Source organism: Stegodyphus dumicola, chromosome 5 (assembly GCF_044657685.1).
Source record: "Stegodyphus dumicola isolate Sdum_Otavi_A_Nest chromosome 5, ASM4465768v1".
Lineage (NCBI taxonomy): Eukaryota > Metazoa > Arthropoda > Arachnida > Araneae > Eresidae > Stegodyphus > Stegodyphus dumicola.
In genome coordinates, this window is record NC_140772.1 from 16638531 (window position 1) to 16651775 (window position 13245).

The 13245-nt window shown below is 36.6% G+C and overlaps 1 protein-coding gene across 2 annotated transcripts in view; it reads left to right on the forward strand.

Annotated features, from left to right (window-relative positions):
• LOC118183526 (uncharacterized) overlaps nt 1–13245 on the forward strand; it is a 162106-nt gene that overhangs the window by 109832 nt on the left and 39029 nt on the right. For both annotated transcript variants that reach the window (XM_035353109.2, XM_035353110.2), the window contains exons 6-7: nt 5606–5677; nt 8578–8656. In XM_035353109.2, coding sequence (XP_035209000.1) covers nt 5606–5677; nt 8578–8656 — 151 coding nt within the window. The remainder of the gene's footprint in view (nt 1–5605; nt 5678–8577; nt 8657–13245) is intronic.

A 13245-nucleotide genomic window follows, 5' to 3' on the forward strand; every position in this document is an offset into this window, starting at 1 on the left:
CAGGCGACTGGACGACCGATATCGCGTTTTACCGTGGCCAGAAGACTGCACGGTGGTGGTCTGTTTGCACGACGCCCTGTACGGTGTGTACCTCTAACGCCTGCCCATCGGAGAAGGCGTTCTCTGTGGTGCCGGGAACACCGGAATTGGAGAGACAGTGAATGGGGACGAGTACTCTTTACAGATGAGAGCAGATTCAGTCTGAGTAGCGATTTTCATCGCATACTCATCTGGAGAGAGCGGAGAAGCCGCAATCATCCCTCGAACATCATTGAAAGGGACAGGTATGGAGGTGGCGGTGTTCTCGTTTGCGGAGGCATCATGCTTGGTAGTCGTACAGACCTTCACATCTTCGAGCAGGTTCAGTCAACGGGACCCGTTATTGTAACGAGATTCTTCTTCCATATGTGCGTCTTTTTAGAGGCGCTATGGGTTCGCAGTTCCTTTTCATGGACGATAATGCACCATGTCATCGCACAGTAGCTGCCGAACAGCTCTTAGAGAGTGAGGATATTGAACGTATGGATTGGCTGGCACGATCTCCGGATTTCAATCCCATCGAGCATGTATGGTATTTTCTAGGCAGACGCTTGGCAGCTCGTACCTTACCACCAGTAACGATTCCTGAGCTTCGATTGGCGCTGCAAGACGAATGGGCAGCAATGCCTCAACAACTCATTGACACCCTCATTCTCATCATGGGCAGACGCTGTGAAACCTGCCTAGCAGTCAGGAGAGATCATATCCCCTATTAAAGACCGGATGTTTCTTGCTGGACACCCATCACAGGGATGTTTCGGCCTTCAGTCGCATTGCGCTCCATGCTACTTTTTCAATAAAGCTTCTATCCCTATGATTTCTCTTTTAGTAAGTGTTGCTTACATTACTCATGTCCTTACGTATTGGGGATCTTACGGTATTAAATGTGTTGATTTGGAAAGCTTTTGTACAAAGTTATATTGAAAAAACTGTCTTGTCCTTAACTTTTGCACAAAAGTGTAGGTCTAAGCCATACATTTCCGAGACAAATAGAAAGAAAAGAATTTCTTTTGCCAAAACATATTTAAACTCTTCGCAGGACTTCTGGAACAATGTAATTTGGTCAGATGAAAGTAAATTTATAATATTTAAAGCTAATGGCCACCCTATTGTAAGGAGAAAACCAGGAACAGAACTGAATCTGAGAAATTTAAATCCAACTGTCAAACATGGAGCTGGCGGTGTGATGGTATGGGGGTGTATGTCGTCGAAAGGAGTTGGAAATTTTCACATTATTGATAAAGTCATGGATAAGTATGTTTATCTGGATATTCTGAAGAAAAATATACGAGACAATGCCCGAAATTTAAACCTTTCTAATACCTTTATTTTCCAACAAGACAACGACCCGAAACATACAGCTAAAAGTGTGAAGGAATATCTCCTCTATCACACTCCAAGACAGTTGCGTACTCCTCCACAGTCACCAGACCTCAATCTAATCGAACATTTGTGGGCAAAATTGGAGAAACGAATTCGAAAACACAATATTACGTCGCGAAATGAGCTAATTAGTAAATTGCAGGAAGAATGGGCGAAATTTACATCGGACGACACTGAAAAACTAGTTCAGTCAATGCCCAGACGTCTGCAAGCTGTTTTGAAGAATAAAGGATATCCTACAAAGTGTTGAAGTAATCTAAAAAACTTTTTTTAAGTTTATGCAGACTTATTGGAGGGAATTTCTGAGTTTTTTTTTGACAAAATATATTTGTGAAAAAATGTAAAATGTATTACACTGATATTATTTACTTTTTATTTAAGCTTACAATTTTAGCTAATAGAAGAAAAAAATGCAATGATTAAAATACATTTTCTATGTTTTAAGTGTTTTTTTTTAATTTAAAATTAAAACGTCTGCGTCTGTACGCAGACGTTTGTGGCTAACTGTATTTATCGTTTTACGTCGTGGGAGGAATGGGTAGGGAATATCAGCAGCAGAAGAATATCGTACAGTAAGTAACATGCTGTTAGGATGTCAAAGTGGTTTGGAATCCTACCTGGAAAGTCTTTCATTTCCAACCACAACGACAAACGTGTTGGACTGTTGTCAGATATTCACTTTTCATATACAATCAAGGTTTGTGGACAGAACTTTTCATCTTTATTTCTTATTAAGACAGAAAAGCAAAATTCCAGACGCCGCGCTTTCTTTTCATCAGAGAGTTCATGAGACATCTACTTGTCAAGCTTTCTTCCTGTCCCTGTTACCGTCAGGTGCCATGAAACAGTTGAAAAGTATACGTTTAGTGTCTGAGCAATCTTTTGTATAGTTTGTTGTGGATCTGATTCAATTAAATCCTTTCATTCAATCGAGTCAATACAACTAACCAATAATCTTCTGAAAATCTAGACGCGTGATGGAAACCATGCTTTTTAAAGCGAAGGTTTATTTGATTAGAAGGAAGAGGTCAAGCAGTGGCACTCCAGCGAGATGAGTTGAAAGGAATGGCTGATGAATACAGTGACAGTGAGTGCCATGGGTCACCAGCAGCCGAGCGGTAAAATCGCTGAACACTGGTAGTTCCGACTCGGATTAGAATCCAAAAACACGGGCTGGCTGCATGGGCATTTTTGTGGTTTTCCCCACGTGTAATACGTATATAAACCAGCTTCCCTTAGAAAGTCTTCCACGAAGGTCCCCCTTGGGCAGACAGGCCTAGTGTAATTTCCTATAGTAAACTAAACCACACCAAACCAGTGAGTGCCATGCACAACTTTCACGTCGTCCTAAAGATAAAGAAGACCGACGTAAAATTTCAAAACTGCGTTTAACATTTTACTGTAAACTAGGCCTCCTAAAAAACCAAAGACACATATTCGTAAACGCAAAAGACTGCTGAATCTTCCACTTGCATTCGCAGATTGAGAAAAAGTAAATTAAATTATAAAAGGATTTGTGAAACACTTTACACGTATAGTGCGCGTAAATTTTTTTTTATAACTGATAACTAGAAAATTCCTAGCGTATCCAATGCTGGTGGTTTTGTTCATTACGCTCTGAATGGTTTTTACTATCTTTCACGATTTTGGACCGGGCTCGGGAAAGGATTAATATAATTCTCATTGTAACCTATGAGGAATGGTGTCTCACATAATGAACACCAACACGAAATGCATTACATTCGTTACGTAAGACATCATGCAGCGAGAAGTCTTATTCTGGAATACGAGGCGATGGATGTCGGCGTTTCCAATTAAAAGGCGTCAAGAATGTAAATTTTATGTCAGCGACAATTTTTCCTAGACTGAACACAGGAAGCCAAAGCACAATGCCGAATTTGGTAACGCCTACGCAAATATGCCGTTCTTTAGTAGCCATTTTGTTTATGTTTGTTTAAATTTATACGTATTGCAACGAATTTTGTACATACATAGATATTTTAGTTCAATTATATGTGACTCTTATCGTCATGCGCCTTTTAGGCTTCATTCTCACTGAGACGGCAAAATTACACTTTTGTGTAATAGTTCCGGTGATATGTTTATAAGTTGAAGTTGCTGTCAGTAGTTGTTGTTCAAGTTGCTCTCAGTAGTTGTTGCTCACGCTGAACTAACAGTTCAGTTATGTTTACTCTGAACTGTTAGTTCAGCGTGAACTGAGATATCTCGGCTTTCTCGATATAGTTTTCTCTTTAGGTGCGCTTTGCGTTCTGTTGAACGTTCTTAGTAACTTGAAGTATACACTGACTACCAATAGTATTTGGACACCTATGCAAATGACGATATCTCGGTCCTAAGGTACGTCACGGACTCTGCCGGTATATATCGTGTAGGAAACAGCATCGGCTTTAGTCGCATGCAAGATGCCTCGCAGTTGAGCTCTCTGATTTCGAGAAAGGTGTAATTATCGGATATCACGAATGTGGCCAATCCTTAAGGGACATATTTAGCGATCTGAAGTACCCAATATCGACAGTGGCCTATGTGATCGTACATTTAAGTTAATCGTAGACGTCGTTCCCGATATTACTTCGGTAAATCGAAAGTTGACTGATTTGATGTAAAATTTTTAATTTATAAAATACAGTCAGCTTTCGATCTGTTTGTTTCTCTTTCGCAAGTTAATAAACTTTTGGAAGGTGAAAGTGGAAGTGGAAGGTGAGCGGTGATTGTCGAAATGTGCCCCGAGTCGCAGACCAACGAAACTGGGAGATAGAAACCGACGAGTGCTGTCCAGAGAAATTCGGAAGAACCGCACCCAACCGATGGCCCTCATCCGCGAGAAGGTTCAACAGGCATCCGGGAGTATTGTTTCAATGAATACCATCCATAAGGAAGCACATCTGTTTGGTTTTCATGGTCGTGCTGCTGCCCATAAGCCTTTGATCACAAATTCCAACCGCGCTGCTCGGTTAATGTGGTGCAAAGCACATCGAAATTGGACCGTAGATCAGTGGAAACGGGTTCGTTGGAGTGACGAATAAAGGTTCACCCTTTACCGTTCGGATGGCAGGGTCTGGGTCTGGCGTCTGCCTGGAGAACGTCTCCTGCCAGAATGCATTGTGCCAACAGTCAAGTTCGGTTGAGGGGGAATTATGGTCTGGAGGTGTTTCTCCTGGTATGGGCTGGGACCCTTGGTCCCCATTCATGGTAAGCTCAACTCCGACGCCTACTGCACTATTTTGGATGACAATGTGCTTCCTACGTTGTGCAGTTTTACGGGTTGGACCCCTGTTACCTTCAGGACGACAATGCCAGTTGTCATGTTTCGACTTTAACCAAGGCTTGGTATGGTGCCAATGGAGTTCATCGAATGGACTGGCCTGCCCAGAGTCCAGACCTGTGTTTAGTTGAAGTGTTTTTATCTGATAAAATTAAATGTTATTAATCTGTCATCGGACCTGTGTGCATTCGATCTATTAGGGGCCAGTACGCACGCAACAGTATGATCGATTCTCGATAAATCGAAAGTCGGATTAAATTAAGTTAAAATTTTAAGTTTAAGAATGAATTTTTTTATTGGGAATGATTGAAAAATTATGATCATATTATCAGCGTAAAACAATACTGTGTCTGCAAAATATGAAAATTTTAAAAAAAGTGCATGGTTAATAGAAGTGATAGCAGAATGATGTTGAGAACTGATTTTACCCACAGCGCGTGTAATTAATTTATTAGCCGATCTTTTACACAAGTTTGAATTAGGTGACATTTTTAAAAGTTTTTTTGTGAATGCTGTTCTGTAAAATCATCTACAACTTAATTTCTTCACTTTTAATTATATTTACTGTCCCATTATTTACAATGTATTCTCTTTGTTTTGAGTACTGATTTAATTTACGTAACGAAATTAACTTATTATATCTAGTAATACATATTTGAAAATATAGATGAATTATTAATAGCAATTTTCTGTTAATTTTAATATGGCTTCATGAGGCATTTTAACTATCATTGAATTAATCGTACATTTAAGTTAATCGTAGACGTCGTTCCCGATATTACTTCGGTAAATCGAAAGTTGACTGATTTGATGTAAAATTTTTAATTTATAAAATACAGTCAGCTTTCGATCTGTTTGTTTCTCTTTCGCAAGTTGATAAACTTTTTCTTCTATTTCTAGCCCCTGTGACTCCAGTCGAGAAAAAGCCAGTAGATTGTACGTTTGGAAGCATCATACCAAAACCCGCTCAAAGTAATAATAATTTTACGTATAAGTTATTCATAAATTTTTGTTTCTTTGTTAAAAAATCTTTTAGAGAATAAATAAATTTTGCACGTAATTCAAGAAAATATTTTACACTTCTCAGTAACGTAAACAATTATGAAATATGAACAGCATTAAGCATTCTCTCACAGAAAACGAATTCAAATTGCTGATAACAACCAAACATTTGATTACATTTATCGCATTAGCTGCCAATATTAAACATTTTATTTGAAAATTCCGTGTGTATTATTTACTCTGACAAAGTAAAAAACAACAACAGCAAGTAAAAAACAATTTTTCAAACAGTATACTCAGTTATAAAGTATGGGCAGATGATAAGTAACAGTTCAAGAGAAGTTTCATAATCAAGACTGCATTTTAATAAGATATGAAATTAATATTCAAAATGTATAGTTAACTACTATTATCAATGACGAAAAAAAGTTTTTGTAAAAAATTTAATTTCTCAAAACTAGATTATAATTTTTGAATTTTTTAAAATACAGGATCATCTTTGACAACAGTGTGATGCATTTTAATATTAGGAATTAAATTAGAAGTGGCAAACTTTGCTCGCTTACTAATGTAGGTTTTCAGTATCTCGGAACGCCAGATCTTAAAAATATAAAAATGACTTAAAAATGTGCAACTGATCAGCGTTGCCAGAAATTTTTCAACTAAAGTAGCAAACGAAGACTCAAATTCGCAAGAAGGCGCAAATGACGTTGGAGATCACGTGATTTTTAATAACTTCGATCCTTAGTCGGTTTAATTACGTATCTTAGCTTTAACGAAAATTATAAAACTATATTGCTCATTTTCAATTGTTAAAATATCCATTCCTTTTGTAATTAATTCTCATTTAATTAAGATTTCTGTTTTTAATTTAATTTGTAAGATATTCTTCACGTTTAGATTGTTAGCGCTTTTTGTACTAAACTTTTTGAGTTGGCAGTTACTTTTTTTAATCCAGTGTGAATTTTTTTTTTCGTTTGTGTGTGTGTGTGTGTGTATCTTTTATTGGGAACATTTTAATTGAGGAATGCTTTTTAGTGAGTTTTCCGTTCTGGGTGGTGGGCGTATTTAAGATTATGATTACTTAAGAAAGCCTTTGTTCTTTCACTGCTAAATTTATTCGTGTTGTTAGAAAACGCAGGTGCTTTGATTTTTAAGTCATTTCTACTCCTTAGTTCTAAGCAATATTATAATGAGGATGAATTTTATTTATTTCTCTGTTTGGGTACCCAATATATGGCGCACAAGCTGCAAGTTCTTTTGTTCGATTTGTTATCACCATAGAAATGAAGGGATGGGGGACAGTCTTAAAAACAAAATTTGTAGAGCACTAAAATCATGAATATTTGTATTAAGGTACATAATTCTGTGTTTTACAAAGCATTTTACGATATACTAAAAAAATCTTTGAAGTCTCAAAACGTAGCATAAGGGAAGGATGAAAGTCGCAAAATAGCAAATACTAAAATTTTAGGAGCACAAGTAGTAGTCAAAAAACGCAAATTTGCGAAAAATCGCACGATCTGGCAACACTGCAACTGATTTATAATCGGCATATAGCAAAAACTGTTCATAAGTGCCTTCAAGATACAATATGCTGTTCATGATTGAAATCTGCAGATTTGGCTCTGCATTATTCATTAAATATCCTCGTTTTCTCGAGACATTCATTCAATCGATTAATCCCGCGTAGACGCACATAGTAAAACTGAAAATTTTATTTGCCCTTTAAAAATATGGGTACTATTCCGTTTTGAGGACCGTAAAAAATTGCAGCGAAAATATATGCACAAAAGCGCCAAATCTAGCAAACGCGCCCATTTAACAGCGCGCCAAATCTAGCGTACGCGCTGATTTCAGATTGCGTAAGTTTATATAGTTCTATATTTCTTATGACGCCATAGAAATAATAGTTTAATTTTTAAATCCTCTTTTAATATCCTATGGATTTAACAATTTGGGAATTGCCCATGAGGAAAAGTCGGCAATAGAATTTTGGGTAAAGTGCAGAATCACCCACTGTTTGACGCGTTTTTAAGAATTGCACGTATTCGGTATCCATGTGCACATCGACCTATTTTCACATTAAAAAAGAATCCCAGAATTGCACAAAAATGGCACTGCTCACGCCCTTGGCTTTATCTATGTACACGTCGACCTATCTGCTCTTAAAAAGTAAAAGAAAATTGACAAAAAACCAATTTTTTTTAGCCTTTGTAAAAAGCGGCAAACAAATAAGTGAGCGATTCTGCACTTTACCGAGAATATTTTCAAAGAAAAAGCATCATTCATTGTAGAAAATTACGTTTGAACAACCAACGAGATGAAATTATGCTTTAGCGATAAGTCGGTAGCGAAATAGCGATGCAGGCATTCATTCAGTTATGTTTAGCAATTTTTATATAAATTATAAAGAAATTATAATAATGATCTGAAATAGTTATTTACTCTTTTGCTTCCATTCAGTCATGTTTAGCCTTTTTCATATAAATTATAATAATAAAAAAGTATTATATGAAATTAACCTTTCATCTAAATTTAAACATCAATCTTAAATAGTTATTTACTATTATACTTCCTTTCTTGCCGCAATTATTAGGGTTGCCGCAATTATTTTTGGCAGTATTGGCATCAACAATAGTTTGGCGATTTTTTATGGCCCTCGAAACCGAATAGTACCAAAATATGTTATCCTAGAAATCTAAAAATCCTTTTCTAAGTGCAAATTATACTACTTGCAAATGACTGAGTAAAGATGCCCATAAATTCAGGATTGTCTTTTTGGACATAAATTTGCGTTAAGCTCGATGATCTGTTGTCCTCGGATTACTTGTTAACTGTATATGTAATCCTAAACTGTCCCATTGCAGGCAATCAAAAGCTTTCAGCCAAGGCCAAGTTCCAACAGATGGATGCCGTCCAAAACAAGCAAACTCCATCCAGACCCAAGTGAGTCTTTTCTGTTATCTCTTTTACTGGGGGAAATGTTTCAACACGGGGAATATTTTTTAAAAGTTGGACAGCAGCACTTAAATATGTGATGAGCTCTACCAGATGTTTAACTTCTCCAATTTGGCGCAATGTAGCTTCGAAAGATGAGTTACAAAGAGAGAGCGATGGTGTGTCTGTGAAGCACACAGGTGATTCTGCAAAGCTACCGAGTCGCAAAAGACGGCTTCTCTTTCCATTTTTATTTATATGCTTGAATCTTGGCTTAAACTAAAGCTACCAGGAAGTTTCTAAAATAACACAAGCGCTTATTATTTTACCAACCAAAAAGCAGCTATAAGTTTTCTAACTGGAGGATGAAAATTTCCTGCTTAACTGTTCTTACAGATTCACAAGTAAAACTACCTTTCCTGACAAACATTTTTCCAGATATGTAACTATTTGTACCTTTAAACAATCAGTAATTTACGAAAAAAAATGCATTCGGCATTTTAATTGAAAATGATGAAAATACCGACAGATACCTGATATTCTCAAAGATTTTTTTTTTAGCCCAAAATGGCAATTTGCCGAGAAGGGCTATTAATTTAGTTTTGGCATTTTGCATTGGTTCACGACAAACGGCGTTTTACTTTTCAAATTGTTGCCACTAAATATTAGACCCTTGCATTATATTTAAAGAAGTCAAATAATGAAGAATCTGCATGAATGTATGTATTTTTCTCACACTGTGAAAAAACAGCGGTGCCTAGAAATATCAAATTTTGAATAACGTAGTCCTCCACTCAAATATGGGCATCTGAAAGCCCAAATCTAGAATTTGTTTTATTATCTATTTCATATTTTGTAAAACTTTAACGAATTTTTGATTAGCAGACTCAACGATTTCAAAACGAGCAATGGCAACGGGAAGGGAAAAAAAAAAACATTTTTATCTCCAGCGCGTGAGACTGTGTATCGGAAATTCTAAAGATATGCTATTTTTAAATATTTTTATGATATTCCTGTTGAATTTAATTTTATGGTTTAAGTGCAAAGAATATGATATTGTTACGAAATGTACAGGCGCGCTAAGATAGCTTCCCCGCAAAGCAGTTTTAGGGTTGTCATAAATGGCAACAGAAGGCAGGGTTGCCACATTTGGCGAGAAATCGCCCATCTGGCAACAAAATTGGCGGTATACCATGGACGGTTGGAGAACCTTTTGGAACGAATTCTTACCGGTTTAGCCCAGAATGTTCTCGAACACCAGTCAAAAGCTATATAAACCCTGCTGGTCCGCAGTCAGTTAGCGTTTGTGTGTGTGCCTCGTCTAGAGTGCGAGCTAGTTAGTATCGAGTGTGCCTCTCCTCTAGCGAGTCAATCCGTGCGGAGTCGATCGAGTTGACAGCCGGGCAGCGAGTGCCGAGTGGGTCGTCGAGTGCACCGAAGGAGTCTCTTAGTGTATCGCGGTTGGTGCATCGTCGAGAGAGCTTATTGAGCTCCGGTAACGACTGAACCGAAGGGTCGGGAGCTGTGCTCGTGTGTCGTCGAGTGCATCGCGAGTTGTAGCGTGAAGAGTCTCGAGAGCACGTGGAGTTCCGACAACGACCAAGTAGAGTCGGGTGCTTTGCATGAAGCTGTCTCCACCTAATAGCCTGATAACCGGAAGGCTGTGTCGCTGATCGTGTCAGCGTGTTTATAGTAGTTCATCGACGACTGTAAACGTGTTTTGGAACTGTCCTGACAATAATTGCAAATAAAGTGTGTTTTGATACTTCATCAAGTGTCGTCGTTATTCACTCCAAATCTACGAACCCCGTACGAACGTGAAAGAAGAAATAACGTAACAACTGGTGACAGAAAAGAAAAACGCAACAATATTTAATAAATAAAGGTAACGCACAAAACGTAAAAAAAAAAAAAAAAAAAAAAAAAAAGCGGGGGGCCGCTTTGGGCGTAATAAAAAATCTGAAAAACCTTCAGACGCTGTACTTGTTTACTTTAGAAATAGTGTGTGTATGTCGATCGTTTAACGGAATATCAACGAAAATACTTAAGAGCTGATGATTCTTCACTATTTCAAAAGAACTTATTCACAGTTTCTACGAAAAACTGATTAAAATATGAAAAGTGTTACCAAGAAGCATAATTTTATGAGTTCGTAACACCTATGAAATTATGGCCTATAAATATTGAAGCACTTTTAGTATTGTAATCAGTTATTCGTAGAAATTATGAATCTAGTTGTGCATGCATTTTTAACCACAGTAGAATGAATCTAGTTATGAACGCATTTTTAACCATACGAGTTAAGTTGAATAAATTAATTCTTATCTAAAAGTAACAAGTTAGGTTTAATTTATTAGTTGTAGCCGTAAGGAAGGTGAGAGCTTTAATCAGGCGTTGTCCTGTAACAAAATCCAAGTGCACAAGGGTCATTTACAACTACTAATATTTGATTGTAATTATCTTAGAGTAGGCGATTTTAGATATCTGCTGGAGCTGAAAAAGGTACACCATAGACAGAAAAGCTTTGATTTCGGAAATACTGAGCGAAAACGAAGCATATAGTGGCATTAGTGATTGAAAAGTATAATTAACAAGGAAATTTTTCCTGACGAACAGATGGCAAACTCTATATTCTACAGAAAGACACCAAAGATAGATTTCTGAAGAAAATTCAACGCATTAGGCCTGAAACAGCTCAGTCGAATAATTGGTTTCTGCTGCATGAAAATGCGCCGTCGCACAATTCTGTTCTTAAGCAGAGTCTAGCAAAGAAAAGTGTCAGAATTCTCAACCACCCACCTCGCATATCAATGGGCAGATCCGGTAGCTACAAAATTCTTTCTTTTCTATGAAGTAAAATCTCACGTTAGATTACTTTGACGGCAATGAAGAGATTCGGAAAACCATAATCAGTTTTGCATCTAATGGTTCCGTTGTCTAAAGGTGCATCAAAAAGACTTTCGGAAACAACAAAATTTATTTACAAGAAGAATATCAAAAATTCAAATAGTTGAAGATACAGTGTCTCACAAAAGTGATGGGATACTTGTCCTTTACAAAAGAAAACTATGATAAAATAAATTAAAAAAACATGTAAAAATTTTTTGGTGGTGTATTTCATACTTAAATTTAGTAACAATTATTACATAACATACATTTTCTCAAAATATAAAACTATTAATTCAGAAGTCAAACAACAAAAATCAGCGTTATACCTACAAAATTTTCACAGGACTAGTTTCGATGGTGTTTTGCAGCTGAAGATGATGGTTCGGTAAAACCATCGAAACTAGTCCTGTGAAAATTTTGTAGGTATAACGCTGATTTTTGTTGTTTGACTTCTGAATTAGTATTTATTCGGCGTGTTATTGTGTCTTAATTATAAAACTATTAATTTAATCAAAATACAATTGTTTAGAACGGAGCAAAAAATGGCTCACATAAGTGATGGGACACCATTAGATACTACTACATACTACAATAAAAATATTTTGGGGGGTTTTATTTTTACTCAAAAGCAATTGGCAATAATTTATAAAATCGTCTGCAGTATTTCTCTCCAGTTTGTTTTCGAATTTTTGTTTTTTTTTTAGCTCTGTGCAGCCATGAATGCTAAACGAAAAGAAACTTTGCCTGAAATTAAAACATTAGTTATTAATTTGCATATTGAACGTGGAAAATCTATTAGAGAAACTGCTGAAACAGTTAACTTGAGTTATTCATCAGTTTTCAATATCATTAAAAGATATAAAAAGAATCATATGATTCAGGATAAAAGAAGACCTGGCCGACCATCAAAGCTATCCAATGGAATAAAGCGAATTATCGTTCGAAATATTAAACAAAATCCAAGAATGAGTGCTCCTAAAGTTGCTGCTGATTTACAAGCGTTATATGGAGTAATTGTCAATCCTGAGACTATTAGAAGAGTAATTCGATCTGCTGGATATCACGGTAGAGCAGCCAGGAAAAATTCTTCGTAACTGAAAAGAATAGAAAACTCAGACTGGCTTTCGCAAAATCCAGCATAAATAAGAATTCTGATTACTGGAATGAAGTTATATTTGCTGATGAGAGTAAATTTAATATATTTGGTTCTGACTGTAGAATCTTGTTGTGGAGAAAACCCAGGGAAGAATTTCGCAAACAGAACTTGGTGCCAACAATAAAACATGGTGGAGGAGGAGTTATGGTATGGGGGTGTATGTCGTCCGCTGGAGTTGGTAATCTTGTTTTTATTGACAGTATAATGGATCAGTACAAGTATATTGACATTTTAAATCAAAATTTGAAATCTTCGGCACGAAAATTGAACCTTCATAACGATTTTAAATTCTGCCAGGACAATGACCCCAAGCACACTGTTTTGAAAGTTAGACTCTGGCTGCTGTATAACTGTCCTGAAATAATAAAAACACCACCACAATCTCCAGACTTAAATCCCATAGAGAATATTTGGCAAGAATTGGAATCAAGAATTCGCAAACACGCCATTTCTTCAAAGCAACAATTAAAATCGGTGCTTCAAGAAGAATGAGGTAAAATCGCTCCAGAAATAATAAAAAAATTAGTCGAATCCATACCAAGAAGATTAAATC